The sequence below is a fragment of the Chinchilla lanigera genome, unplaced genomic scaffold, assembly GCF_000276665.1.
Source record: "Chinchilla lanigera isolate Chin_1 unplaced genomic scaffold, ChiLan1.0 scaffold00019, whole genome shotgun sequence".
In the NCBI taxonomy this organism is placed as follows: Eukaryota; Metazoa; Chordata; class Mammalia; order Rodentia; family Chinchillidae; genus Chinchilla; species Chinchilla lanigera.
The window spans coordinates 1,445,439-1,473,437 of NW_004955420.1; the positions used below are offsets into that span (position 1 = coordinate 1,445,439).

The window sequence follows — 27,999 nt, forward strand, 5'->3', positions numbered from 1 at the left end:
GGTATTATGAGATCTAAAAACTACAAGTCACGCGGGTGTTGCACATCAAGCTATTTGGCAATTCATTCATTGCTATGAGATGGAATGAAAGTTTTTTTTTTTGTTTGTTTGGTTTTTTTTTTTGGTTTTTCTCCGGTACCGGGAACCGAACTCACGAACTTGCGCTTGCCAGGCAGGCGCTTTTGCCGCCGAGCTAAATCCCCAGCCCCTGAATGAAAGTATTTTGAACTGAAATAATCTAAACACTTCAAATGCAGTGTGAGTATACAAGTGGGGGTCCATGCCGGGCTCTACCAGAGAACCTCATCATCTTTTCATCCGATAAGGGAAAGGACACATCATTACACACTAAGGCAAGACCCCTCCCAGACCCTGGGGCTCTGAATTAAAGACTGAGTGGTATAAAAGGCTTGGATGTCTACACCTCTTAGCATAGAACTGCTCAAAGAAATGCTATCAAGCCAAACAGGTACCTTAGGAGTGTATTTAGGCATCCAGCATAAATCATTTTGCTAATGGTTTAGAATATTTCTATGAAGAATTTTGTAGTTAGAAAAGCACAAGCTATAAATGGATTCATGGAAGCAGCTTGTGGAGGTCATACAAACTAGTGCTTTACTTAGAACTAAAAGGTGGAATACCTGCAAAGAACTCTGGAAACCATTCCCACCCAATACCTTCACTATACAGTGGTGTTCTACTTACAATTGGTTATAACCCAATAATTCAAAAATGCACTTAATGCAACTAAGCTACAGAGCATTATAGTTTTGCTTTGCCTAGCTTAAATGGACTTTAGCCTACATCTGGGCAAAATCATCTAACAGAGTTTATTTTATAATAAAGTGTTGAATAGCTCATGTAATTTATTGAACAATGTGCTGAAAATGTCTAATGGCTACATGGGTTTTTTTACACCAACATAAAAACAAAAAACCAAAAGTTAGAGACCATCTATAGAGGAAATCAAGTCCTAGAAAAGCTAAATGACTTGCTTCCGCACACACAGTTAATGAGCTGCAGGACCAAGGTCAAAGCCAGAAGGAACCACCAGCCTGAGGTCTATAGGCACACAACACAACTGAGGTCTGTCCAGTACAAGTCCTGCTGGCTTCCTCACCCTGCTTCAACCCCTGTCACTGACCTGACCTGGGCAGGCAATGGTAGTCACACCTTTGAGTATCATTGCTATATGAAGCCTGATATCCCCACAGCCTCATGGAATTGGCTGTGCTCTATACACTCCTGCTGTGGGGCCTGCAATACACTACTGAAGCGACTCATTTACATGTCTCGCTCCCCAAAGATCTGGGGACAGAGTTATACCACACACACATCTATAAACCCTGCCCAGAAGGTGGAGCAAAGCAGTTATTAAATGCTCATTATGAAGGCTCATGCTGAATAAATGAATAAATGCAAACAAAACCCCAAGACAGACAAGAGTGGTTAAGTTTCATCCCTAAAGGCAAACACATCCAAAACACAATTTATACCACCTGAAAGGCCATACCTTATCCCAGTGGCACTCAATCCTGCCACCATCTGAGAAGTTTGGGGAAAAAAATCAAAATCTTTACTCAGCTGTACAGCAGACCAACAAAACCCAAATCTCTAGACTAGCACCCAGATAATTATAGTATTTCTAAGTTATTTGGGAGATTTCTATGCACAGGGAGGGTTAAGAATCACAAGTAGCAATAAGAAATTCTACATAGTTCCCCAAAGCAGTTTTGGTAGCAACTCTAGAGGTCCTGCCACCTAGCAGAGAGAACAATCCTTGCATACGAGGCACACAGGCACTCATGAAGGTCTTCCATCTAGGGCAGGAAGGGCAGTCATTTAATTCATAATACCCAGCAAATCATAACACATAGTGGCATGGTCTTTGATTATGCAAACACAGGCATCTCTGAGGAAGAAAAACAGGCATCTATGAAGATGAAAAGCTCATCAGACCAATACTTAAAGGTAAACAACTCTCCCACCTGTTGAAGAATAGGGATAGAACTGTTGCCTACAGCTCTGGCCAACGCAAAGAAGGGACACTCTGAGATTAGGTAATAATCCTAAAGCCTTAGCTATAGTCAGATGCATCTATGGCTAAGAACAATGCTTTGCATGTACTACAGCACCTTAGAGACATTTTGTAAATAAATGTCCATTGACAGTTAAGCAGTCACCGTTTTGGCACTCCTAGGAAAACAGTGCTTGGGTGTGTTTTTCACTACAACTTTTTAAATTAAATGAAACCAGCTAGTACCCTTGACCATTTCATTAATTTATTTTAATAAAGATGCTTCTCTAAATAATGCAAAACTCTTTCTGAAAATATCAACATAACAGATCTGGCCTAACAGCCTGGTTTATAATGGAAAAGACAGCCCTGCAGCCATGTTTTACACAAACTGCCTTGGACCCAAAGGAAAGAGAAAACTGGAAGGCTGCGGCCATGGTGGGGGCACTCCCATGTGGAACAATGACATAAGGCACCTGGATACCTGTGCTCTCTGGAATAGTTCAAGGGCTATTAATATTCCTTGGAGGAGGGAGAGAGGATCCCAAGTTAAGTAAATTAGGAAAATATTGGCTGAAACAAAGCAATACTGTCTTGGTTACTTTTTTCTCGCTGCTGGGACAAAATAACTGACACCCAAAATTAAGGAAGGAAAGGTTTAATTTCGCTTACAGTTCGTGGAAGTTTCAATCTGTACTTGGCAGGATTATAAGGCAGAGTGGCACGTGGCAGAGGGCTGCGTCTCAGGGTGGCAGCCACAGCTAAGCAACAACTAACTTACACGGGGCGGAATGGGGGATGAATGCCCCAAGCACTCTTTTCCTGTCCCTTACATATGCAAACTATCCACTCCAGGGCAGGTGCAGCTCTCACACCCATATTCAAACTCTAATAGCCTGCCCCAAGGCTGCAGGAGGCTTTGGGGAGACACACAGACATAAACTATAACAAATACAAATGCTAATACTGCCTCCCTTCAAGAAGGAGGACTGGAAAGTCGGTGCACTATAGAGATGCCTGCACACCCATGTTAATTGCTGGCCAACTCACAGTAGCTACTGTAAGCTGTGGAACATAGATACAGTTTCATTCAGCCATTAGGAGAAATGAAATCATATCATTTGCAGGAAAATGGATGGAGCTCGATGGAGATCATCATGTTAAGTGCAATAAGCCAGACTCAAAAGGACATGTATCATGCGTTCTCGCTCATCATAGAATCGTGAAGTGGGGGACATAAAAGTAGAGGGGACTATCAGAGAAGAGGAAGGGAACACGTGGGAGAAGAAGTAGGGGAAGGGGAGTAACAAGGGTGAAAATGATCTGAGTATGTTACGTGCGCACATAAAACTGCCCAAATGAAACTCGTTCATCTGTACAAGTAATAAAACGGGGGGAAGGGTGGCGGGCTACTCAAATACTCTAATTTTTCAACATTTTGTTCAGAGGGCTTCTGTTGGAGTACTTCTGAACATGTTTAGGAAATGTGACCAACCAGCTAACAAAGGTTAATGAGGCAAAAGACAGAAGCATGAAGCCAGAGAGATTTTCCACTCCATCTAAAGGCCTCAGTTTTCCTAAAGACCCCAGTACAAACAATACAAGCGGTATAAGAGTGAATGAGAGCTGAAGTCGGCCTACTAAGAGCAATCATTTACTTGACAACACACAGCACAGTGATCCTGAGATAAAGGCGAGAGAGAACAACGTAGGAGTAGACCCCTGTATCAAGCACGCTTTCACCTGCCTTGTAATAAATGACAATAGCAATAGTCAAAGCTTACTTATACACAGTAGTTTAACCAAATGTTTAACAAAGTCTTATCAGAGCACTTAATCCACTTAAAATTCACAATGGCATGGTGGGTATACCAGAAAAGATATTTTAATTATCACTTTAAAGATGAGAACAATTGAGGCTCTAAGTGGGTCTAAGGCAAACTCAAAGCTAAGGAAAGTAAGGGAAGGACATAAATCCGAAAACAGGCCCTTATCTCCTCTGTGACACTCATTTCACCCCACACTCCTTCACTAATGTCACAGTAAAGGCTCTTTACTTAGGTTTTTCAATACCTAAAAAGGGAGTACTGTGATTCCTCCCAAATTTGTAAACTACGTCATTATTCAACAACTGCTCTTACCCTACCAAAGATTCAGAATGCTGGAGGCAATGTTTATTTCCTCTAATAATCAATCTTCTCTTTACAGTTTTCATAACAACCCTTGAGATTTTATAACAACCCTGCTGTTAATAATGGATGAAGAAATTCAGACTAGAGGACTACTGATTATCTTCAGGCCACTACACAATGTATAACCAGACTGAGAATTCAGCTTCGTATGGCTCCAAAGTCCTTTCTGTTCATAAAAAAGGCTAAATTGTGCTCCCAGATGTACTGCAAATGTTGAAGATTCTAATCTTCTCCCAAATCTCCATGCTACCACCCCTTCAGAATCTAATTCTTTCTGGGCAGTATTAATTGCTCTGCTCCATATTCTACAATCTCCATGTCTGCCTATCTCTCAATTTTAAAGTTTTGCCATTTTCTCTTATCCTTTGAGAAGTGATCCTCAACTAGGAGTAGTTTTGTCTTTAGAGGTCATTTGACAGTTTCTAGAAACATTTCAATTTTCACATTTGTACTGGGCTTTATTAGGTTAAAGGACAAACATGCTGGTAATGTCCACAATGTACACACAAAGAATTACCCAGCCCAAAGTCTCAATAGTACAGATGAGGGTTAGAAATCCTGCCTCAGGGTGATAATGTGATTGTATAAATGTGCATTCTCCCTATAAAATGGGACCTTAACCATCAGGAGAAATAATTAAGATAAATGATACCCCCCAAAATTAGCAGTGAGTACTCTGAGTCCTAATTAGATCATCTGCTTACATACTTCTTGAGTAGGAACCACTTCAGTTAGCTCTGCATTATTCTCACACAAAGCACAGAGCTGTTTTTCACTGGCATGCAACAAATGTGAAAGAATATATTCTTTATATGTGAAAATTTTAAATAAAAAACAAATGCAACTATAATCTAAGAAACACAACATTCACCCATACTAACTCCCTGCCAAACAAGAACTGAATAGTATAATATATGATTCATCACAAAAGACTATAAAAAGTTACATTGCACCCTGGGTAATGTCATAGAATTGTCTGCCTATCCAGACTGTTAATAAGCTCACTATTAAAGCGCTTTATAGATTTTTAATAAAAGATTAAGAGATCATGATATACAGATTGGAGGAAATCTCATGCAACAAGCTCCTATTACTCTATACTAGGACACTTTTGACAGTACTGACTCTCAGGTCTCGAGGCAAATTATTCAGGAACAACCTTCAACTGTAATCACAAGCAAGCATGTCAAAAACACTGCCAAGTTAAATCTCTGAATAAGTCAGAACTGGATGGTATCTCATCTTAGGTCAAGATGTTTACATTTTTTGCCTTTGTCAGTTTATGCAAGTTTAGCTCAGCATGGAAACCCTAAAGCAAATGATTACAAAAAGGATTAGGCTTCATTTTCCCTCAAGTGACCTTGCAGCAGGGTAAGAGATAATCGTTCTGCAGCTTCTTGAGGTGTGATCCCAGGGCTCTGAAATCAGAAAGAATCCACACACTTAGTAAAAGTCCATAAAAGTGAGCCCTACCCTAGCCATATTAAATCAAATATCAAAGGTCATGGCCTAGAAAACAAAATTTTAAGTATTTTTCAAATACTTATTTTACATAGTAAAATTTGAGAACCTCTGCCAGGTTATTAAAACTCACAAAATTGTTTTGACTCATTTTGTAAACTTCCAGCACACAGATTGTCAATTCTTTTAATGCCAGGTCCACTTCCCACTGTACAAGCAAGTAGAGTACATGACTTGTTACTTTTGTGCAAATATGCTTTCCTGAAATGAAGCAGACTAATATTTTATGGGAAATGTTGAGAAAACTGGAAACATATATAGACAGAACTAGCAATGAAAACAGAGCACAGTTCTGGACTCAGCTGTGTACCTCACTCGAAACACCATGATGAACAGGATAGATTGTGTCTCTGATTGTGTTCTCTTTCTTTCTGTGTTCAAGTTGTCTAATATATACATAAACAAAGAGGAAGATAATCCAGACAGGGGTCATTTAGCTAACACAACAAGATGATGGATAGAGAAAGTCTAGAAGAGGAAGCAGAGGCAGGAGTTTGTAGGAGACACAAGGGTGAAAACAAGCTTCCTGGAGGAAGTTTTGATTTGAGACCTGAGGGAGAGGAGCCAATACTGAAAGGACAAAAGTATTCAAGGCACGGGGCACTGTAGCTACAAGGCCAATGTAGAGAGAATAAGCTCTTGAGAAATTATGATAGAATTAAATAATAGACATAAAAGGTTCTGTAAAATACAGAACAACTGACATATGCCTATGATTCCAGCTACTCAGGAGGCTGAAGCACGAAAATTGCAAGTTTGAGGCCAACGTGGACAAATTAGCGAAGCTGTGTGTCAAAATAAGGCTGTGTTATAGATTCAGTGATAGAGTGTTTGTCTAGCATAAGCAAGGCCCTGGGTTCAATCCTCAGTAATGGGAAGTGTTGAGGGGAGCTGCTGACAAGTATAAGATTTTAATAAATACATTAGGATAGCTTCAAGGACAGAAGCAGGGATAATGAAGAGCCTCCAGTCTATTTTATAGGAAAAATAAATTAAGCAACTGAGGCTACAATGCCTGGAGGAAAAGGGACACAAGTACATATTTGGGGCGATGAGAGAGAAATCTTCAAATATCTGAAGGACTATACTCTTGTGGAATATTGAATTCTACATAGTTCTATGGGCAGAAAATAGGGTAGAAATACTAAATATTTGAAGAAGTAGAATTTTGACTTAATAAAGATTCTAAGGAGTTGCAGGAAAATGAACTGATTATAAGACAATGAGTTCCACATGACTGGAAGTGACCAAGGATACAGCGAGTTGACAGAAAAACAATGACACAGATGACCAATGAGGACCTTTGTGACCCCAGATGTACTGTGCTCCCAGATGTACTGCACTTAATCCACTCTTCAAGATACACACACAGTCATGTTGTCTCTCCCTCTTTCTCAAACACTGTGAGCACTAAGATGCACTCTTCTCTTTGCACTTCACAATTTTAATGAGGACTGAAAATACACACGAGGAATACAGAGGAAACCATCATATTCCCAGTTCACGGTGTCATCCTAGAAAAATATGTCTCCATGTGCATAAAAACAATACATATTTCAACATGGCAATTAAGAAACAGGATAAACCAACATTCACTACAGGTATATGGCTAATTTGAAGTGGTATTTGAAGGTACCACTGACCAATTATTTTGAGTTATTAAAATAATAACCCTAGTTCATCAAGAACGTGTCCAGATTCCATTAGGTTCCTAATAGGTAGTAAGCTGATAAACAGCCAAGACTTTTAGCAAGCAAATCTGTGGCTTTGTGTTGGTCTGATTTTAAATGGGAGCCATGGTGCAGGAAGGTAGTTTACTTGATAAAAATCTCAATGAGGAAAAAGTATTCTTTATTATGTACCTATTCTGTCCAGTAAGTAAAGACAAACAAAACAAGAAATATTAAATTGCTACTTGATTGCTCAGGACCAAAATGCTAAACATAAGCAAATGTAGCCTACCAAGAACAGGTGCCATAACCTGAACTTGGAGTAATACCAGAGCCAACTTTCAAAAGCTGAACACTATTTAAATAATGTTTTATAAATGGCCCTTATACAGGAGGCTGAGGGAGGAGGATCGTTGCGAGCTTGAGACCAGCCTGGGCTACAAAAGGAGTACAAGGCCAGCCTGAACTGCATAGTGAGGCCCTGTCTCAGAAAGACCAAAAAAAAAAAATGGCCCTTATAGAAAATATTTGTTTCTTACCTAGCTGTATCTAGTTCACACTCAAGCATACTTTAGGAATACTCTCTCACTATCTGCATATACTCTTTATTATAAGAAGTACATTTCTTAGAAATTATTTGAAAATAAAAATCTATGACTCTCATAGGACAACTCATTTAAAAAGTTATGATGATATTTCCCACAAAATGAAGGTTATGTCCATCCAGTTATTCATAAAATCCTACCTTACATTATGAAAGCCAGGAATATCAGAAGATGAATTTCTTGTTTTGCACCAGAAATCGAACTCATGACCTCAGGCTTCCCAGGTAGAAGATGAATTTATAAAAAACTTAATACAACATGTTTAATAGTTAATGTAAAGAAAATATTTATCAGCTTTTCTGTAAAAGAATCTCTTCCTAAGGCTACAAAATTTCTATTTATGCCTACAGTATTTTAAAAGCATACTTACTCTGTCAAAATTACAAAATGTGTAGCATGAAAACAAGTCACTTCCTAATTTAATTTTCTTTAGATTCTCTTTTAAGTTTTTTTAAAGTTTATGAAGTTTTAACCATTCACCACTTTGGTCAACAGCAGGATCAGAGTGGTCCTCAGGAAACACAGGTGTCTCTATCAGTAAGCAGCCCACCGAGCATCACCCACTGCCTAGAAACCAAACCCTTAAAGAGTGAGGTGTTATTAGTCTATAGCTTAACCACACAAGAACAGAATCACTGCAATGGCCACAGAACTACAAGTAGGGCTGTTGAAAGGGACTAAGTTCTTCTCCCAGAGTCCAGTGCATTTACCATGTTCATTCACGGTGACAGACACTCTCTTCCCCTCAACATGCAAGGTGACAATTATTGTATCAAACACAGAAATAATGGAACCCCTTAGAATAATAATATTACTATTCAATCTAGCCACTAAATATTTTCCTTTTCTTCAAAATATATGAGATCTCCTCGCATGTGTTTCCTTTTTTATTAAGTGACATAAAATTAGGGATAATTCTGTTTTTTCCAAACATTCTAATCCTTAATGGAATGCCTTTGCTATCTCCTCTTACAAGAGGGTGCAGTTACACCTCTTGGATTAATGGACAGAGCTGTGAATGGTCTCCCAAATGTGAGTTCTGCATGTGGAAAGCATTCTTCAATAGAATGGCTCTAAGAAGTGGCACCATAAAGCCAACAGCAAGCTACAGAGTTGCTCCTCCATTTTGACAAGAAATCAGAAGTAATTGCGTACCTAAATCAGGGCTTAATTCATTAGCCACATTGCTTTGCAAGTTCAATCCAATTTCTCGAAATGCAATAACACAATCTTCCAACCTAATTATCTTCATTGAAAGTATTTAAAAGCATTTGCTGAGACACATTGCTGTCTGTGTCAGACAGGATCAACGTTGAGTGACTAGCTCAGTAGATTACATATCTAACTGTAAGGAGCTGACATTTTAGGAAATGGGTGTTCTTGCAAGGGACAAATCTTCCCCTGGAGTGGACATCAGAGGGTCTATCCCCGTAAATAAAGGCCCAGAAATGTGTATCCATTTACAACTGTGCTTTAAAAATCAGATTCTAAAAAACACCTTATACACATGCTTTAGGCATGCTGCAGAACTGGAACCACTCTAGATGACTTTTACAATAATTTTAATCAACTGAGAGAAGTTTGGCGATCAGAGAAGGAATTTTAAAAAATAGAACAATGAGGTAATTTGTAATGGAAACATCACCTCGTATTGCTACCACTCAGGAAAACGATGGTTAATTCCCAAGAAAAAATCAAAAGAAACTATTGGTTTGTTCTGAAGGCATTTCTTTTTTCTTTTTCTTTTTTTTTTTTTTTTTTCCTCCTGTACCAGGAACCAAACTCAGGACTTTGCACTTGCTAGGCAGGCGCTTTGCCACTGAGCTAAATCCCCAGCCCCCTGAAGGCATTTCAATAGCTCATTCACCAAAACTGGAAAAATTTTCATCCAAAATGGTTCATTTCCATTTCCCTTTGATAATCTACAGAGGAATCAGGTTACATTTAAAAGAAAAAAGAAAAGAAAAGAAAAAATCAAATCAAATCAATTTTTAGGTTATTTACTGCAGGAAAACATTTTTATTTTTTCCCAGTACCCAGGGTTGAACCCAGATCATTCTCTCTGAGATATATCTGCAGCTTTTTAAAAATTTTATTTGCCTGTTTATGTGTTTGTTTGTTTTGAGGTGAGGTCTCACCAAGCCACTGAATTGCCCAGGCTCAGCTGAAATCTGTGATCATCGTGGCTCAGCCTCCAGGAGTGCTGGAATGACAGACATGCACCACCACCTCACACCCAACAGGGAAAACGTTTTTTAAAAAATTCCTTTGAGTGAATTTGTGAACAAAAATTAGTAAAACAGCAGGAAAATCAACCTCAACTCAAGTTTAACTTTTAGTTATTTACTAACTTGTGAAAAATCATACTGCCACTACATTTTTGCTTTGTGAGTGAAGTAGCCATTTTTTTCCTAACGCTATTCACTAAACTCAATGTGTTCTAAGCCAGTAATAAATCTACTTTTTCAGCTGTGACAATTTAATAGTTTAAATCTCTAAAGTAAATCGCATGCTCTACTCCTTTGAAAAGTAGCTTTCACAGTGCTAGAGGTAAAGGAAACTAAGTACTTAAAACATTTCAGATACGTGGTATCAAAATTCATATGTCAGATGCAAACACTGTAATATGTAATGAGGGGAAATAGCCAAGTCACAGATTCTACTGTAGGCCATGTGGCTGCAGGTAGAGATGGAGGTCTCTTAATAAGCATACTATTTTATTTAAAATCTGTTGTGAAGCATTTATGAGCAAGTATAGATAGCACCGTATTCAGCACTCATGATCTGAAACCACATACAAGCCATGCTCAAATTAAACCACACACAAACTCAAACTCGATGGCCTTACCTTATAAACCTGCCCGTATGTTCCATTTCCAACAAGTTCCACCAATTCGAAGATCCCTGCAGGGTCCTAAAAGAAAATAAACAATAAAGGTTGAAAGCAATACTCCAGACATTGTCTTTTTTAAAAGTAAATATTTAACATAAGGAAATAATCTTACTTAGGAGGCTCTGGTATCCATATTAAATATTCTCAAAATTTTAAAATTTAATTGAGCTGTGGCTATGAAATTGGTCAGACACCATTTTGTTTCTGTTGTACCTTGCTATGAAATGGTTTTATATCAGAGAAAAGGAGATGTTTCTTGAATTAAAACAATAAAAAGGAATTAACATACTTCTCGTGATTAGATGGAAATAGATTTGCAGGTACATCAAGACATAATGAGAGACTCCCCATCTGGAGGAGATTCTATTGCTTTAAGGTATTTCCCTTGTTTCTGTCTGGGTTGCTTATTGGCAGGAGTACTGGAGTTGAGAGGGTGTTCCTCAATCATTTTTTTCCCTGTGGGAGTCAACAGTTTCTCAAGAAAATAAGATCAACACAACTATGTCTCTCAGAATGCTTTATCTTGGATTCACCTCCCTTTTCTATAATGTTGCCCTTGTGAATTATGCTTCTGCAGGATCTTCAGCATAACTGAAGGCTTTAGAATAAAACTGAACTGGAGAATTATGCAAGTTCACCCAATAGGTGTCTACAGGCACTTGTAGTCAGTTCAATGTAACCATACTCAGTAAACGTCCAGTAATCACAGCTATTGCTGAATTACAATCTTAACTAGTTGAAATAAAACTAAAACCTATAAAATTCAGAAGAAACTGACTTTTATCTCTAATGATTCCTAACTGGAAGGAAGTTGCTTCTGTAAAGGCATAAATCAGGAGTCACAAACCTGAATGCCTACCAAGGCCAGGTAAACAAGGTGAGTGAAGTAGTCAAGTTGAGGACCTGGGCCAAACTGAGGAAGTCATGCTTCCTTTAGGAGGGGCTTGAGGATAGGCAGAGGAAACAGGTGCTTACTTAGATGGACCCAACTGCCCTGTTAACATAGGAGCACTATCTTGCCAGCTCTAATTCAAGCCAAAAAATTAATATTTTGCTAACTGTGAGAGCTAAATGTTAAGTGTTAGGCACTTAATTTTTTAAAAAAAATATGCTGAGAGGCACAGGTGTGTTGGTGCATACCTGCAATCCCAGACTCTGGGAGGCTGAGAGAGGAGGACTGCAAGTTTGAACCCAATGTAGGCAACTTGGTGAGGTCCATCTCAAAGTAACAGATTTAAAAATGGCTGGGAATGCAGCTCAGTGGGAAGGCCCTGGGTTCAATCCCTATGACTGAAAAAAAAAACTACTAAAAGACAAAAATGACTTCAAACCTCAGCCTATGTGTAGGAAACGCGTGTGTATGTGAGCACTGTAGCATATTATTATCTGGTTTTTGAGAGGCAGGAGGGCAAAGCCTGAGCTGTAGGTTCAGATTTGAATCAAACGGTTTTTTTGGACTGGTTGTGCAGTCTCAGGAGAGCAACATAATGCCTGAACCTACAAACCAGGAATGACTTGTACCTTGCAAAGCTCTTGTGAAGAATAAATGAGAGTTCAGGTCAGAGCCTTGCACACATAAACATTCTCTTGATAGGTAATTGCCATCATTTAAACCGAGGAATTACACACTACCAGTAGCATTCAAACAGGGCACAAGCTGCTCGAGGGAAATAACCACGGTGCTGTCCATGCAAAAGTAGGCAAAAAATGTTCGACATTACAAGAGTTCTCTAAAGACAGTCTTCAGAAAGTCAGACTCAAGAAAATCCCATGGCTAGATCCCACTGATGAGTCCAAACAAAAAATAAATGAAAACAAAAAAACAAAAACAAACAAACAAACAAACACCAGAGTAAGCATGTGCTGAGTGAGAGGTTGGAGTGGGCACTACCCACGCTTACAAGACCAGAAGAACCGGAAACCACACTCCAGCGCCGTGTTCTGAAGAACCAAGACCTCCAGGCATTCCGCCTGTCCTGGAAGGTGTGGACAACACCTGAGCAGAACCCGGACTGTGAAAGGACGAGACCTGGGTCTGCATCCCACAGCCAAAACCAACACCCAGTGCTGAAAGGCACCGTCAAAGTCACGTGGTGGGCCTCCAGTTGGGAAAGAAAGATTTGGTTTCTTAAACTACGAGGCCACTAGAGCAGCAGGTTTTATTACCAATAGAATTAGACAGAAGTGAGGAAAAGAAAAAAACTCCCATACACGGCGGCAGCTGCTGTTTGTTTCTAAGCTGCGCTTCCAGTCGTTTGTTTGTTCAGTGCTGTTTCTGCAACAGATTTGGAGAGAAATTCTATATTTGCTTGAAATGTCCCAATTGTGTTCGAAGCATTCATTTTCCTTGACTAGAATCAAAAATGGGAAAGAAAAGAGATGCAGAAGGCTACCTCGAGGCTGCCTTAAGGAGCCTGGTAATCATAGGGGGTGTGAAGGTGGACAGGAGCTGAAACAGGTGCAGAGCAGCCATCAGCTTGTGCACCCAGGGCCTCTCCACCTCCTGGGGCCCTTCTTGGGGAAGGGTTCTTAGCTAGGGCCTAGGAGGGACTGAGCAGCTGACTTTGGATGCGTTTTTTCTCTCCCGGAAGTCTGCTGGCTGGGCATTGGACACAGCCAATTAGAATCAAGGAAGTTCCATAAAGAAGACTTAAACTTCAGCTGCTGAGAAAAAGCAGGGCTCTTTGCTGGACACATCCAAAGGGCTCAGAAACAAAGGGCTCTGAATCCCACTGGTAACTGGCCATAAGTAGACCATCACACACACTAGAAACAGTCACATCATATCTGTTCCCTGTTACAGTTTAGATCTAAAATGCCCTCCAACATTCTCAAGTGTGTGGAAGGTGACTGACTCACAGGGGCAGGGAATGTGCCATTTGGAGCTGAGGCCTGGTTGGAAGAGAAGTGTCACTGGTGCTGTGACCTGGAAGGGTGTATCTCCCTCCCTGGCTCCTCCCTAATCTCTCTGCTTCCCCACTGCCATGGCTTGAGCACCTTTTCCTTCACCACGCACTTCTGCCATCTTGTTTCTGCCTTGGAGCTAGCCAGCCATAGACTGAACCCACCAGAAACATGAACCAAAAAAACCTCTCCTCTTTAAGTTGTAGGTGGTGTGTGTTTTGCCTCAGGGATGAGGAAAATGACTAAAAGAGTTTCCCAAGGAATAAACTCTAAGTATGTTACAAATTCAAGCAGAAGGTGTTTACCACAGTATGACTTGGAATCCACTTCTGTCAGGGAGTAAAAGAAGAACTGGACTAAGCAGAAGAAAGAGTTGAACTGTGATCCAGTGGAAACAAGGCTTCTTTTGATTCTGCAGAAGCTCTTTCCCCCAATTTTCAAGTTATCTAGATTACTTAGATCCTGGAGAGTCAGATGTTTGGGAATATTCCTTGACACAAATACTTATAGTAGTTAGTTACATTCTCATGGGATAGTGATTCAGCTTGAACAAGCTCAGCATCCAGTTTTTCTCCCCTACTGCAGCAGGACCTCTAAAATAATTTCTCCCAAGGGTGGCCCAGGGCCTTTCTTCTTACATATAAAAGTCTCTTCTCAGTTCTGTCCCATTTTTCCCCTTTGAGGCACTTACACTGCTGAGTACCACTTGTACTGAGACTAAATCTCCTCCGTGTTCCATCACACCTCTCAGATCTGGCACAGATTCCCTTTCTTCTGCCCACCGCCTCAAGGTCTGCTTCCTCAAGCTTCCATCCTTGGCCACCACTTCCCTCATTTTGTTCACTGAGGGCCAGCGATCTTATCTCCAAAGGTCTACCATATCCAGCCACCCTACTCCATTCACAAAAGAGGGCTCGCCATCTCTTTCCAGAACTATTTCCTTTTATCAGTTCTTTTCTCCTTTCAACCAATTATGACACTCCCAGATTTAAAATCCTCTATAATGTGGTTCAGATTGAAAGTCAAGGTCCTGTCACTCTTAGGCTCAGCCTTCGTCCCCAGCCTCAGGTTTCATCATTGTGGGCTCTAAGCAGTTGGGATCCTAATCTGCCTCCCATCTCCCTGACGTACCACATAAGGCTCTGGCCTACAGGTTCTTGATGCTATTGGCCTAGATGGTTCCTTCTTCCATCCTCCAGCAGACAAGTTCATCCTCAAAAGCCCTGTGAAGATTTTCTCAATCTGGGTCCCCACCTCCCTCTCTGCAGCCCATTGTACATTCTCTGTGATAACCGCTCTCACATAGTGCTACCCCTGTGCACCGTTTCCTCCCTTGATGAATCACAAAAGCCCTGGGGGCAGAGACTGTAATCTTTATCTCAGTATTTCCCAGCACTGGGCACCATGCCTAACACATAAGTGCCAGACATAACTATTAACTGAATAAGGTTGGTGGTGTTCCATTGCAAGTTATCTATGGCATATAAAGGAACTCCCACCCTCTTACACACACACACACATCAGAATGCAGAGTCAAAGGTCTAACACATTTATGCCATTTCTTTTCAAGCTATACAAACTGTTCCAGCCCCTAACTGTCCTGAACACACAATATTGTCACACATAAAATTCCCTATTGTATTCCCAGCTCTAAAAACACCCATACAGATAAAAGGAAAAAATAGAAACAAAGCTTCTGTAAATAAGGAGAGGAGTAGGGGGTTGAAGGAAGGGGAAAGAAATGGGGAAAAAAAAAAAAAGAAGAATTAAGATATATCACGTACAGGTACAAATTCCCTGTGATGAATGTGATCAATATGTATATCTAAAATGTACCAATAAAATTAACTTTAAAAAATAAAAACACACCTACAGCCCACTGAAGTGCGATGTACCTCATACATATTAGACTACTGGCTGTCAGGACATGGCTGTGTGCAGTGCTGCAGGGAGAGGCTGCTAGGCCTAATAATCATGTTACAGAAACAGGAAAGCAAAGAGACAAGAGTCAGCTTAATTCTTCCTCTCATGTTTGCTTAGCTGCTCTTAAAGCCAGGATGGGCAGCATGGAAGAAGGTTACATACTCCAAGGAGAAAAGAGCAAATCATTGACATTTACCAAAGTCAGCAATCCCTGTTGGCTACACATGCCTTTATTCAGATCTTAACCTTTGCTGGGAGGCCGAGAAGAGAATTTAATTCTAAGATAGAGTAGTTTACATTATTTCATAATGAAATATAACTACATATCAAAAGCCAGGCTGTTCCCTGAATGAAAATGTTACTTTTCAGCAAGTGCTGAGAGGCAAATTTGATTATTTATTATAATGAAATCACAATAATAGCTAACATTTCATAACTACTTATGTGCCAGGGATTATTCTAAACATTTTTCCATGAATGGTTTATTTGATTGTCACAACTCTGTCAAATGATTGCCACTGTTGCCTTTGTTTTACAAGTGAAGAAACCGAGACAGAGAAATGAAAGACTCTACGCCTTGAGCTCTTAACCACTACATGGTCAGCTCCATGAAATCAGATGTCTCCGTGCTTGATTTATTACTTGCTAGTTCTCCAATGTTGGGTGAGTTTCCTAACTGCTCAGAGCTTCGGTCCTTCCATGTTTAAAATGATGACACTGTCACTTCTCTCCAGGGATGCCATTAGGGCTGTGAAAGTACCTAGGGTATCTCAGGCCTGATACATAGTAAAACTTCAATAAATATTCATCTTCTTTCTTTCCTTTTTCTCTTTGAAAATGAGTTAATAAACAAGGCATACGCCACAAGAAAATTGTCTGCATTTCATAGATTTCCAACTAATAAACTAACAAACTGAACAAAACCAGCAAAAGAGAATCTATTACATTTCAACCAATAATATCTCCACATTCTTAACAAATGGGGTCAGATATTTATGGACAAACAGATGTCTCTTCAGAAATGCGTGGGGCAGTTGAGGAGACAAGTGAAGATCTTTGGGCTCTTTGGGATGTTGGAATAAATTTTCTCTTTCATCAGCTGATGAAATTTGGGCCGGACTGGCAGGTTGAGATTTAAGATCTAGGGACTGAGTGATACATGATTTCTTCCGGGTCCCCTGCATAACCCAGATTTGTCAGAATACTAAATAATATCTTGAGACTAAATCCTAAAGATTGAAAAGAGCAAATTTAAATCTATACCAAGGATGACACTCCCTTAGTCATAAAAGAAGCCACCTGTTCTTCCCTACCCCTCTTTCTTCTTTGAGAATGAAGCTGGGAGACAGGGAGGAATCCTGAGCAATGGCCCAGCTCTAAACTCATCTTCTCCAAAACTCCTCTTAATGACACAGTCCTTCTAAATAGAATCTTTTGCTTGAGGCCACCAGACCTTTGGCAGCATGAAAGAGGCCCCAGCAGAATAACGACCATTTATGCAGCTCCTGGCCCCCTGGTGTGACTGCCTCCCCTCGAATTCCTTACTGACATCTGCCAATCCACTGTGCTTACTCAAAACTTACCCGGCCTGAAAAAGACCAAAATGTTATTTCTCTTAGAACCATATTTAGCAGATGTTTTGTTCAGCTTCAGCCCTAACTGACAAGCATATGCTTACAAAGGGAAAACAGAACAAAGAAAACAGGAACAGTGGAACTCTCCGTATTTATCTTGAGCCTTCAGGCTTTTTTCAGCACCATTGCTTTTTCCGAAGTCAGTCCTGCACTGGGAAGCACTGTGCTGACTCAGCATTCCGGTGTCAGCCCCAGAGGCACTCCCAGCCAGGCCATGTCCCTCGACAGCCATTTCTCACTTACTGTCCCCTCTTTCACTACAGTGCAGGAGAGTGATTTGAGGAGTCAAAGGTCTTCTCTTACCCCATAGCATTTATTTAATACCTGATCCCTACCAGTAGCCTTCATAGCTGCCTGTTATGTGTTATATCCAAAGTCAAAAAGAAATGTGGTCTCTGACACATGATGCTATCATTCTAAGGAGGGAAACAGACATAAGCAACTACCTGTACAGAGTCATTAAATTATCACAATGAGGGGTGACACACAAGAAAAGACACTCAAGAGTATATATCTAGGATACTGAAAATGCAGCACCGGAGCTTATAGTCATTAACACACGGGCCCAAGCCATCCATCTCAAGTGGAGCAGATCATTCAAATAAAAAAATTAAATTAAATGACAATAAATGGAGATGCTGTTGGTTTTTCGTGTTAGTACCAGACCAATTAAACTATGCAGACCTATCAGACAATTAATCCAAAACAACTAAGATTGAAGTTTGGCTTCTACTTGCTGTTAGCTTATCCAACCTCTCATATTCTGGTTTTCTCGTCTATAAAATGGGATAACACCACTTAGCCTGCCTTCTTTGCAAGATTGCATCCTGCATGTGAACACTCCGGGCAACTCTCCAGCTCCTAATGTCAAGCCTGGGCTTCTGGGAAGGTAGTCCTCACGGAAGACTTACTTCAGGACACATCTACCCCAAGACAGCTGCCCCTGCATGCTACTGTGTCTTTTTACCAATACAAACCCCTCGATGACCAGTCAGTTCCTGGCAGGGCCAGCACGCAGCCACAGCCAGACCTCCAGGAATACCATTCTCAATGCCGGCAGCTTCCAGTTTGGCTCAGCTCTCAGGACAAGAGACGGGAGTCTATTCACCTCCTGTTTGGTTTCCTGTCTGTTTACTTCCACCTGCTACTGTGCAGCAGGTGGTGCTGAAACAGCTTTCCAAGCATTCTGCCCATGCTCACCTGCTTTCCTCCCGACTCTGCAGCTCAAACCTGTCTTCTCAATGGCAGCCGTTAGAATTGAATTTGAAATCTCACTTCCCAGATTAGTAGCTGCAATACCTTAAGCTATATAACAAGCTATAATAGGCATTATCACTGTCACTGGCATAGGCTATGGCCTAAGTGCTGTATATACATCTCCACATTTAATCTTGGAGCAACCTGGGAAATAGATATTATTAACCCCAATTTTCAGATGATGAAACTAAGACTTCAAGGAATTATGTAACTTGCCCAAGGTCAAACAGTAAATGATAGAGGAAAACAGCCAAGGGCAGACTATAAAGTGAGGATAAAAACATCTCCCCGGGAAGATTTGTTCTGAGGATCAGAAACAACATATATAAAGCACTTAGCACAATGCATGGCAGCTCTTAATATATAATAGGCATATTACTACTGCTACCAGTACTATCAAAAGTTGCCCAAGCTGCTAACAGTGTTGGTCAGTGTGGAGCCGGTATTCAAATCCACATACTTTCAATCCAAGCCCATGCTTATACATTTCCTTACAAATAGCTGGTTAATTTGGGGTGATGGGGATGGTGATGGCCAGCAGCTTAACAGTGGAGCCAGAAAACAGGCACTGGCCTGAAGCCAGGAGCCACAGCTAGCCGCGAGGCTGGAGACAGTTGACTGTACCAGGGTTTGCTCTGGGTCCCTGCCTCCCATCAGAGCCTGGAGCCCTCCAGAGAAGGACATGAAGCAGGCTCCCAGATTTCTGTCCAAAGCTAGTTTATTACTTTTCCTACTTTGGCATCAGCTAGGATGAGCACAGATTACTTTGTATACAAGTGACAATGACAACTAGTTAAGACCACAGATTCCATGGCCAAAGAGTTTGATTCAGATCTCAGCTTCATCGCGTTAGTATCTAAGGAAATTTAAGTATGCTATTTAATCTCTTTGTGCCTCAGTTTCCTTAACTATAAAATAGGGACTATAGTAGTATTTGGTTCATAGAGTTATTTGAGAAGATAATATGTGTAAAACACAAAGTAATAGCTGGCATACTGCAAGTTCTAAAAGCAAGTGTTTGATAAAATTCTTCATCCAAGAAGGAAAAACTTCTATTGCTTTTGTTCATTGCAGTATCCCTAGTATCTGGATCATAACTGGAACACTGTAGACAGCCAATGAATATTATTAGGCACATGAACCAAGTCCACATATCTCAGTTCTGCCATCCACAGCCACATGCAATAAGATTTCTGGCATTTAGAGCAGGATTTTTGGTATCAAATCAGTAAGATCTCTCTGAAGTCAAGGCTCAGAGTGAGGTCAAGTCATAGATTTTCTGATGTAAGTGTTTAGGTGGCTTATTCAATGTCTCAGAGGGACAGTCCTCCAAGTCTTTCAATGTCTAACATTCCCTCTATTCCATAAAATCCTTCAGTAAACCAAAGAGATCACTCACTGCCTCTTGGTAGGTTGGAAGGGGAGGAAGCAAGGGGACTGATGAGGATGGTAGGCAGTTAAGAATTCTAGGTCCTTGGACAGAGGAATAAATTTAATTCATGCCCAGAGTTGATACAATAAGATCTCTCACATATGGCTGATTTGGTATCATTGAGAGTCCATTTGGTAGGTCACACATAAATCCCAGCATAGGAAATACATGAAATTTTTCAAAACTTATTTTTTTTCAGTTCATAGACCTTAAATATTCATAATCATATTTAACTCAGTTCTACATTATTTCCCTACTGATGAAAACAATATTTAACAAAGAATTGTTGTCTGCTAATTTTCACTGAAAAAAATGAGCATATATAATTTAAAACCATAAAACTAGGAGGAGAACAACCCAGGAAGCAAGTATAACACTAAATGGAATGATTTTTATGGTTTTGGTACCCTACCCAGTTATTTTAATTCTCGGCCAATTATTGAGATTGGCTGGTCAGTGCTTTTTCACCTGAAGTTCTGGAGCCATACCTACAGACCCACCCACGGGACATGTGCAGTACACAAACTCCACATTTGGAGTTTGGGTTCAGAGCTTATTTTCCAATATATGAGGAATAACCACTCCATGAGGCAGGATATTAAGGCAGAAGGCAAATTTTGAAAAAGAATAACTATCCACACTTTCTGGAATTTTCTCCAACTCTCTTACAGTCTGCAAAGTCACACACACAAGTTGCCTGGTGGTCATTATGCATACAGAGGTCCCCACCTCAGTTTTTCCCATCATCAGGTTGTTGCAGCAACGATACAGCTATTTGGAGAAACGTATCACACAGTTTACAGAGATATGCCAAAGCTGGGTCCCTCTAGACCTGTCAGGACAGGGTAACTTTCCAGTATTTCCAGCAGCACTAGGTCCAAATGATGGGAACCAGACTAACAGAGATTTTGGCATCTTGCCTTTGCAAAGATGCTTAGATGAAGAAAAAAGATAGCAACTGCAGCAGATGGACTGTAAAGACAAGAACTGATTACCTAAATAATTAAGTAAGAAAGATTAGGAAACCATCCAAGGTTCTATTTTGGAAAGAAAAGCTTTAACCGGACCATTCTCCCAAAGCTACTCATTTACCACCTGCTGACAACAGACCTACAAAATATATATTTGTGTGAAAGCGCTTTCACCGGTTCTTCCCACGTTGCATGTCACAGTGCAGTTACAAGAGCAAAACTGGTGAAAAAGACTGAGCTCCATATATGTAGTAAATGTATAAGCCACTCTCTCCTGGCTGGCTGTCTACCCTCATCCCTCTCCACAGTGAGCAAGAGTTGTGCAGACTGGAAGAGGCAGGGCCAGTGTCTTTTGGCCAGGTATCCAGGCCTTCTCTCTGGAGTCCTTAAAGAGAAAGACTACTTGGTTGGCTTCTCTACTGCTCTCTGACTACCAAAGAAAGGTAGGGTGGCCCAGAGCCAAGTAAGAACAGCCAAGAGCCTATCAACAGCTACCTGGGGCAAGGGCTTGTCATCTGGGAGACAGGCACAAGCCAATCCGAAGCCATCATTTCGTGTTACCACTAACGGTACAGATGGCTGGTTAATTCTGACTCTGACAGATTGTTGATTACAGGACCTCAATGCATCTGATCTGTTTTCTCCCACAAGTCTTTTGTGGCTAGGGTAGCACAAAGAATATATAAATTGGTTAGTAGGTTTTGCAAGGCAGGTGGTTTTTGGAATGGGAGTTTAAATTCTCTGATCAAGGATCTACAGGCTTTTTGGCAAATTCAAGAAGCTAGAGCTAAATTTCTTTTTGCCCCTCCAGATTTCCATGGGCATTGGGTTTCTGCTGTCAAATGAGTTTGGGAACACTGGGTTAAATACATGAGCAGATTAGGGGTTTCTTTACAGCAGGGCTTCTCAGAACTATTAATGTGTCCGTGTATCCTATGAATCTCCAGAGATAGCAAAACTTTCTGCATTTCCCTGTTTGGCCATAGCACTTGCTTATGAAGCAACTCTGTATCTTTTCTGAACTCCGCGTTTTGTGGAGCATAGGTTAGAAAATGATAGTGTATAGAACAATCTTTCCCTTGTCATCCCTACTTAGCCAAAATTTACATCTTAGCTTAAAAGTCACAGAGATGTTCAATGTCATCTGTCTTTCCTCCCCTTGCTCCTTAGTAGTAAAAATCTCAATTCTATTTGAAAAACAATGTGCGCAGCTCAAAAGCTACATACCACAGCACCAATGACACTAGGAGTAAATATGCTTTATGCCAGAATAAAGTTCTGGCCAGTGACATGTAAGCAGAATTGTGATGCAGGAGATTCAAAAAGGCTGCTCAAATGAAACCGACTTAGCTGGGAGAAAGGCTCTTTAGTCCTCTTCTTTTCTTCTAGCTGCCTGAAATGTAGACGTGATGGCTGCAACCATCACGTTGCCTGATCTTCATTCACCTACTCCTGATCTTCAGATGAATTTAAGATAATGGGAGCCTTATGCTAGATTGTTATAGCAGAACCATAAAATGATTCTAAGCCTCTGACGACCATGGAACTACCCAGCCACCACCACCTGGCCTGCCTCGGTCGGGATTTCTTTATGATGGAGAGAGGTAAATTGCCATTTTCTTTAGCTCACTAATGTTTTAGGTTTTCTATTTGATGCAGCTGAATTCTGGCTTACTTTGAAATTTGTTGTTCAGATATTTTTGTTTATCTGTGTTTAGAAGTCCTTCTTTAATGTACTCCTCTTCATCAGCCTTTTGGCGTTGGTAGAGATTGCAGTCCTTACAATTGGTTCAAAAAATATTGCACTTCCCCTCCTGTGGTTCTACAGTGGCATTTTGCTACTGTTCTTAAAGTTTGGTGTGAGCACATGACAGACTCTGGTCAGTGAGAAGTGAACGAAAGTAATGTGTCATCCTAGAGGGCATATATGCCAATTCAAATCACTGTGAGGACTATGGAATCATATGTGGACATGACACCTCCTGTCTGTGTCCTTGGGGAGCTGATGAATAAGAGTCCTCTACTGATCACACAGGGCATGTGGCATGGTCAAGAAATAACCTTAAATTTATGAAATCTCTAGTACTGCATGTTACCATAGCATGTCCTAGGCTATTCTGACTGCCAGAAGTGACCAAAGGCTGGTAATAGTAATAGCTACACTGTGTAATGCTTTAGTGATTTCTGAAATAATATCATAGGTGACCTGTTTTTCACTGGATATCTCCTATGCATAGACATTATACAGGGCATTTTGCAAAAAAATATTTTATTTCATCTCTTCATAGATCCTGTAAGGCACATTGTTCACCAAAGAAAATACTAAGGCTATGGCCAAGGCTAAAATGCACGATCTCCCTACTTTTTCTAACATGCTGCATGTGAAGGCAGCCTTGGAAAATCCTCACATAGCTGCTAACAGCACAGGAGTTCTAATAACCCATTTTTACCAAGAGGGAAAAAATAATTTTAAAATAGCACCTGTTGTTGTGACTGACCATACCCTACATGGCCTAAACCAGAGCATGCTGGGGCTTGTAGTCCTCCACTCGCTGAGGACAGCAGATCTCTTGGTCTCCTTACTGCTCATTTAAAGGCCTTTGAACTCAAAACCTGCTTTTTGAGGCACTGTCAAGGTAACCTAGCAGCTGAGAATAACTAAATGGGCAACATTCTCTGACTGTTGGCATGAACAGTTATAATCTCAGCATCACCGTGGCAACCTTGCTGGAATGCTGGTTATTCACACAAAGAAAACCAGTCTCCATTCAGACCAAGACTGCATTTTGTCTCTCTCCCACTTTTCCTGTTACAAATTGCTACTGAAGGAACAATGCTTCTTTTAAGAATGCTTATTACTAGTCAGTGGAAAAAATAGTCTTTTCTTAGCTTGGAAAAATTTGGAAACAAGGAAGAAGTAATATATCCATTCTTCCCACAAGCAAAGAGACTGTAGGAAGACAGGCTCTATACCAACAGCAGTAAAGGCCATCATCGAGGAATTCCGTGGCTTATAACTGGGTTACAGAATTCTATGGAGATGTCAGTGAGGCAGCTTGGGCAATGGATCATTAACAACCACGTAGATGACAGTAAATCTAACAATGCTCATTTCCTGGACACCGACAATGTGCTATCACAGACCCCCTACTGTGACTCTTCCAGTGGCTCCTCTGTTTCCTCTACCTACCACGCAAATTCAGCCCACCTGTAAAGCTTCAGTAAACCTCTCCCCAGCATTATCTACAGCCTCACTATTCCCAGATAGCCAACACTCATGTTCTTTCACTCTACATTTTTGTTCTCTTTTTGTTCCTCCTTTTCAGAAAGTCCTTTAATCCCATTTTGTCAAAGTCTTATTAGTCCTGAGATTCAAGTCAAATCACATTCCATACTTAAATTCCTCCATCAGAGTGAATTCCACAAAAAGTACTCCCCAAAGACAGATTTGACTGTATCTGTCCTACTGCCCTGGAAGGCAGTTCTCCAGGGAGCAAGACCAGGGTTTGAATGGGGTTTACTACTTTCAGGTATGTAACTTTTGAAAAATGACTTAATCCCTCTTTGCCTACAAACAGGACACTACTCAAAGTGAGGTTACGACCAGCATTTGCAAAGCATATATAAACCTTAAAAGAAATGTAGAGTTGGCCCCTCCAGAACTACTACGCTGGAATTAACATTTTAACAAGAACCCCAGTGATTCAAATGCATATTAGCAATCCAAAAACACTGGTAACATTTACCTAACAGAGGTATGGTAAGAATGTATGTAAAATGCCCAGCGGGGAGTTGAATACATGAGGACCTTCACTAAGTAAGGAAACTATTTACTTTCCTTCAGATAAATGTAGGATAAATTAACTGTTTGGCGCTACAGGGGATTCAGATATTATGGCATGAGCTTGTCCTCAAGGAGGACATCTAATTAGTACTAATAAATTAAGACCCATGAAATATAAATGAAGAGAAGGGAAAGGGCCCTGTTTTAGAACAGCATACGCCTGAAACTGATTTCATCATTTACAATTTTCCTGACATTGAGCAAATCCACTGAAATACTCTAGTTATGGAAAGTAGAAACAAGAATACCAACAGCTTACCTAACTCTCAGTGCCATGCTAAAATTCAAATGAGATAAAAAGAAGACGAAAGAATTTTATCAAATACACAGCAATGATTAAGTCAGTTTTTATCAGTTAATACTAAAATAAAATGTGCCCATCACGAAGTGAGCTCGTGCTCAAACATGCCATCCTTGATGGACATACAAGTAGTTGGCGCACATCTGCATTATGGAACAATGTTCAGCCTACCCTACTCTGAGATTTCAGCATGGAACTTTAATGGAATGAATGAAGAGAGAGCTGAGCGGCCACTGGTTGTGCCTTCTCAGTCACCTGGCGTGGTCGGAAAAGGGCTGAAGGTGACTATTGCTTTGAAAATGCCAGGGAAATGGGCAGGCAGAAATGCCAGTGTGAAGGCCAGGGGAAAAGGACCCACGGCAGACATGGGAACTCCCAGCATTGCAGCTGAAGAGGAAACCACAGGGAGAACCTCAGGGCTGCCAGGGCAGGAGCTGAGGGTGCAGGGAGGTGTGGGACAACCACTCTGATGAGGAATAAGGAGGGCGTGTTTGCTGGAGGAGCTGCTGTAACTCATTTCTCAGAGTCCTGGGCCTGAGAAGAGATGGCAACAGGAATGCCATTCTAACAGCCAGCCAGGCAGAACACAGAGTAAACAATAAAAGAGTTCAGACAGCAGGAATTGATGCAGACTCACACCAGTCAAGGGATGCTGAAAGGAAACAGTGGCATCAGGCTGGACTTTGAAATATAACAAGGACCTGGTTAAACAAAAAAGAAAGCAGTAGAAGGGATAAAGTCACCTTTTGAATGACATTATTTTAACAAGATATAAGTTAATTGCATGTATTGCCTCTGTTGAAAATGATGGCTGCCCAGAATCATATCATTTAGAGGCAGTACCTCCATTCCTCAAGCTTTAGAGTATTTATAGAAATGGTGAGACCTTAAGTATTCCATAAAGCAAGTGGGATTTCCAATGTTGAACACACATGGCTATGACAAAACGCCAGATACACAGGGGATAAAGATGACAAAGTCATTCTTTCTTAAAAACAAAACCCTGCGCTTGGAACCTCACTTCTCCCAGCAACAAGTCTATAAATTGCATTGCTAAAATAATTCACTGGCGTTCCTCTTCTCCACTCTGTGTTCCTTTCCCGCATCCGCTACCTAAGCAGAGCTGGGATCCCTTCACCTAACATTCTTAGCAACATGCACAGTACCCAGGCCCCAGGGGGTCTGGAAAAATGTTGGCTGAGTAAAGAAATAATGTTAACAAAAACAACAAGAAAGCATATATAAGTTGTTATTTACTTTTTCATCAGTGAATTAAAGAGATGAGTCTGGAAGATATGAATATACATTCCTTTGAGAGTACCAGAAATTCTGGGACTCTACATTCAAACATAGTATACCTTCCTGCAATGCCTACTTTCTATGAGGATTTTTGGTGTGTGGTTTTAAAAATACATTAAGCATGGGAATGTTTGTATCAACTTTATAAATAAAGCAAAAAGATGTTAAAAACTTCCAGGCTTCCAGTGAAGCCTTCTCAGTCAGGACACCAGCACTTCTAAGGTTTCTAATTTCTTCTCTTTCATTAACAAGGATATTTCAGCAAACACTTTGGAAAAAATGTTCTTCGTTGCATTTCTACTCACAGTGTTACAAATACTGAAATTAGAGTGGACATCAGCTTAATTTTGTATTGCCCATTCAGAATAGGCTTGAAGAAAAGTAGTATTTTTAAAGATAACCAAAAATACTTATTTTAAAAATGATTTTCATCCCATCACTTGCTAACTGCAACTTGACTTTTCTATAAAAACCTATGTTTGCCCCTAAATCTGTTACTTAGGACCTCTGGCAGACAATTGCATAATTCTTGAAGATCTGTTACTGCCTAAACTTAAAACAAAATAAAAGTCTTTACAAATTATTGTTAAATCTTATGCCAGGCATGGTGGGTCATGCCTGTAATCCCAGCACTTGGGAGGCTGAGGCAGGACGATCGCTGTGAGTTTGAGGCCAGCCTGGTCTACAAAGTGAGCTCAAGTCCAGCCTGAACCACATAGCGAGACCTTGTCTCAAAAAGACAAATTAAATTAAATTAAAAAATAAAAGCCTTAAAAAAAATAAATAAATAAAAGCCTTACTTTTCACCAATATGAAATATCTCCTACTCCTCCCAATTTTCTGGATTTGTGAGGTTATTATGTGAGGCAAATAATAGGAGCATCCTATTTCTTGAATGGAGAGATGGTCACATTGGTGTTAACTAAATGAGCAGAACATGTGACCATTAATCCTAATGTTAATTCCACTGGATTAAGAAAGGCCTAGCAGATTTGTAGAGCACGTTCCTGAGTGTGTCTAGGTGGGTCATGAGTGCTATATTTGATGCCTCTCTTGTGCTATTCCCTTGCTCTGTCCCTGGTTTCCATGAACTAAGTAGCTTTGCCCTGGAACACCTTTTCCACCATAAGGTCCCTGCTTTGGAGCCAACAGGCTATGGACTGAATTCCCCTAAACCATGAGCTAAATTAAAACCTTTCCTTTTTAAAACTGTAGGTGTTACATATTCGGTCTCAGGTACAGAAAAGCTACTAATACATGTTTACTCTGTGCACTATGCAGTACATATTTCACAATTAAAATGCTTAAGAAATAATTTGGTTCATAAGAGCATCATTTCCGTTCAGAAGAATGAGGAAAAAGAAGCAATCCAATGATTAAAATATTAATTCCCTGTCTAGGCATGGCTCAAAGATGAGTACCAAAGGCTTACTTAAAATTCAGCAGGGGGGCTGGGGATTTAGCTCAGCGGCAAAAGCGCCTGCCTGGCAAGCGCAAGGTCGTGAGTTCGGTTCCCGGTACCGGAGAAAAACCAAA

At 40.5% G+C, this 27,999-nt stretch overlaps 1 protein-coding gene across 4 annotated transcripts in view; it reads right to left on the reverse strand.

Moving 5' to 3' along the window:
- Tnik (TRAF2 and NCK interacting kinase) overlaps positions 1–27,999 on the reverse strand; it is a 376,373-nt gene that overhangs the window by 279,099 nt on the left and 69,275 nt on the right. For all 4 annotated transcript variants that reach the window (XM_005382987.2, XM_005382990.2, XM_005382989.2 and 1 more), the window contains exon 2: positions 10,854–10,919. In XM_005382987.2, coding sequence (XP_005383044.1) covers positions 10,854–10,919 — 66 coding nt within the window. The remainder of the gene's footprint in view (positions 1–10,853; positions 10,920–27,999) is intronic.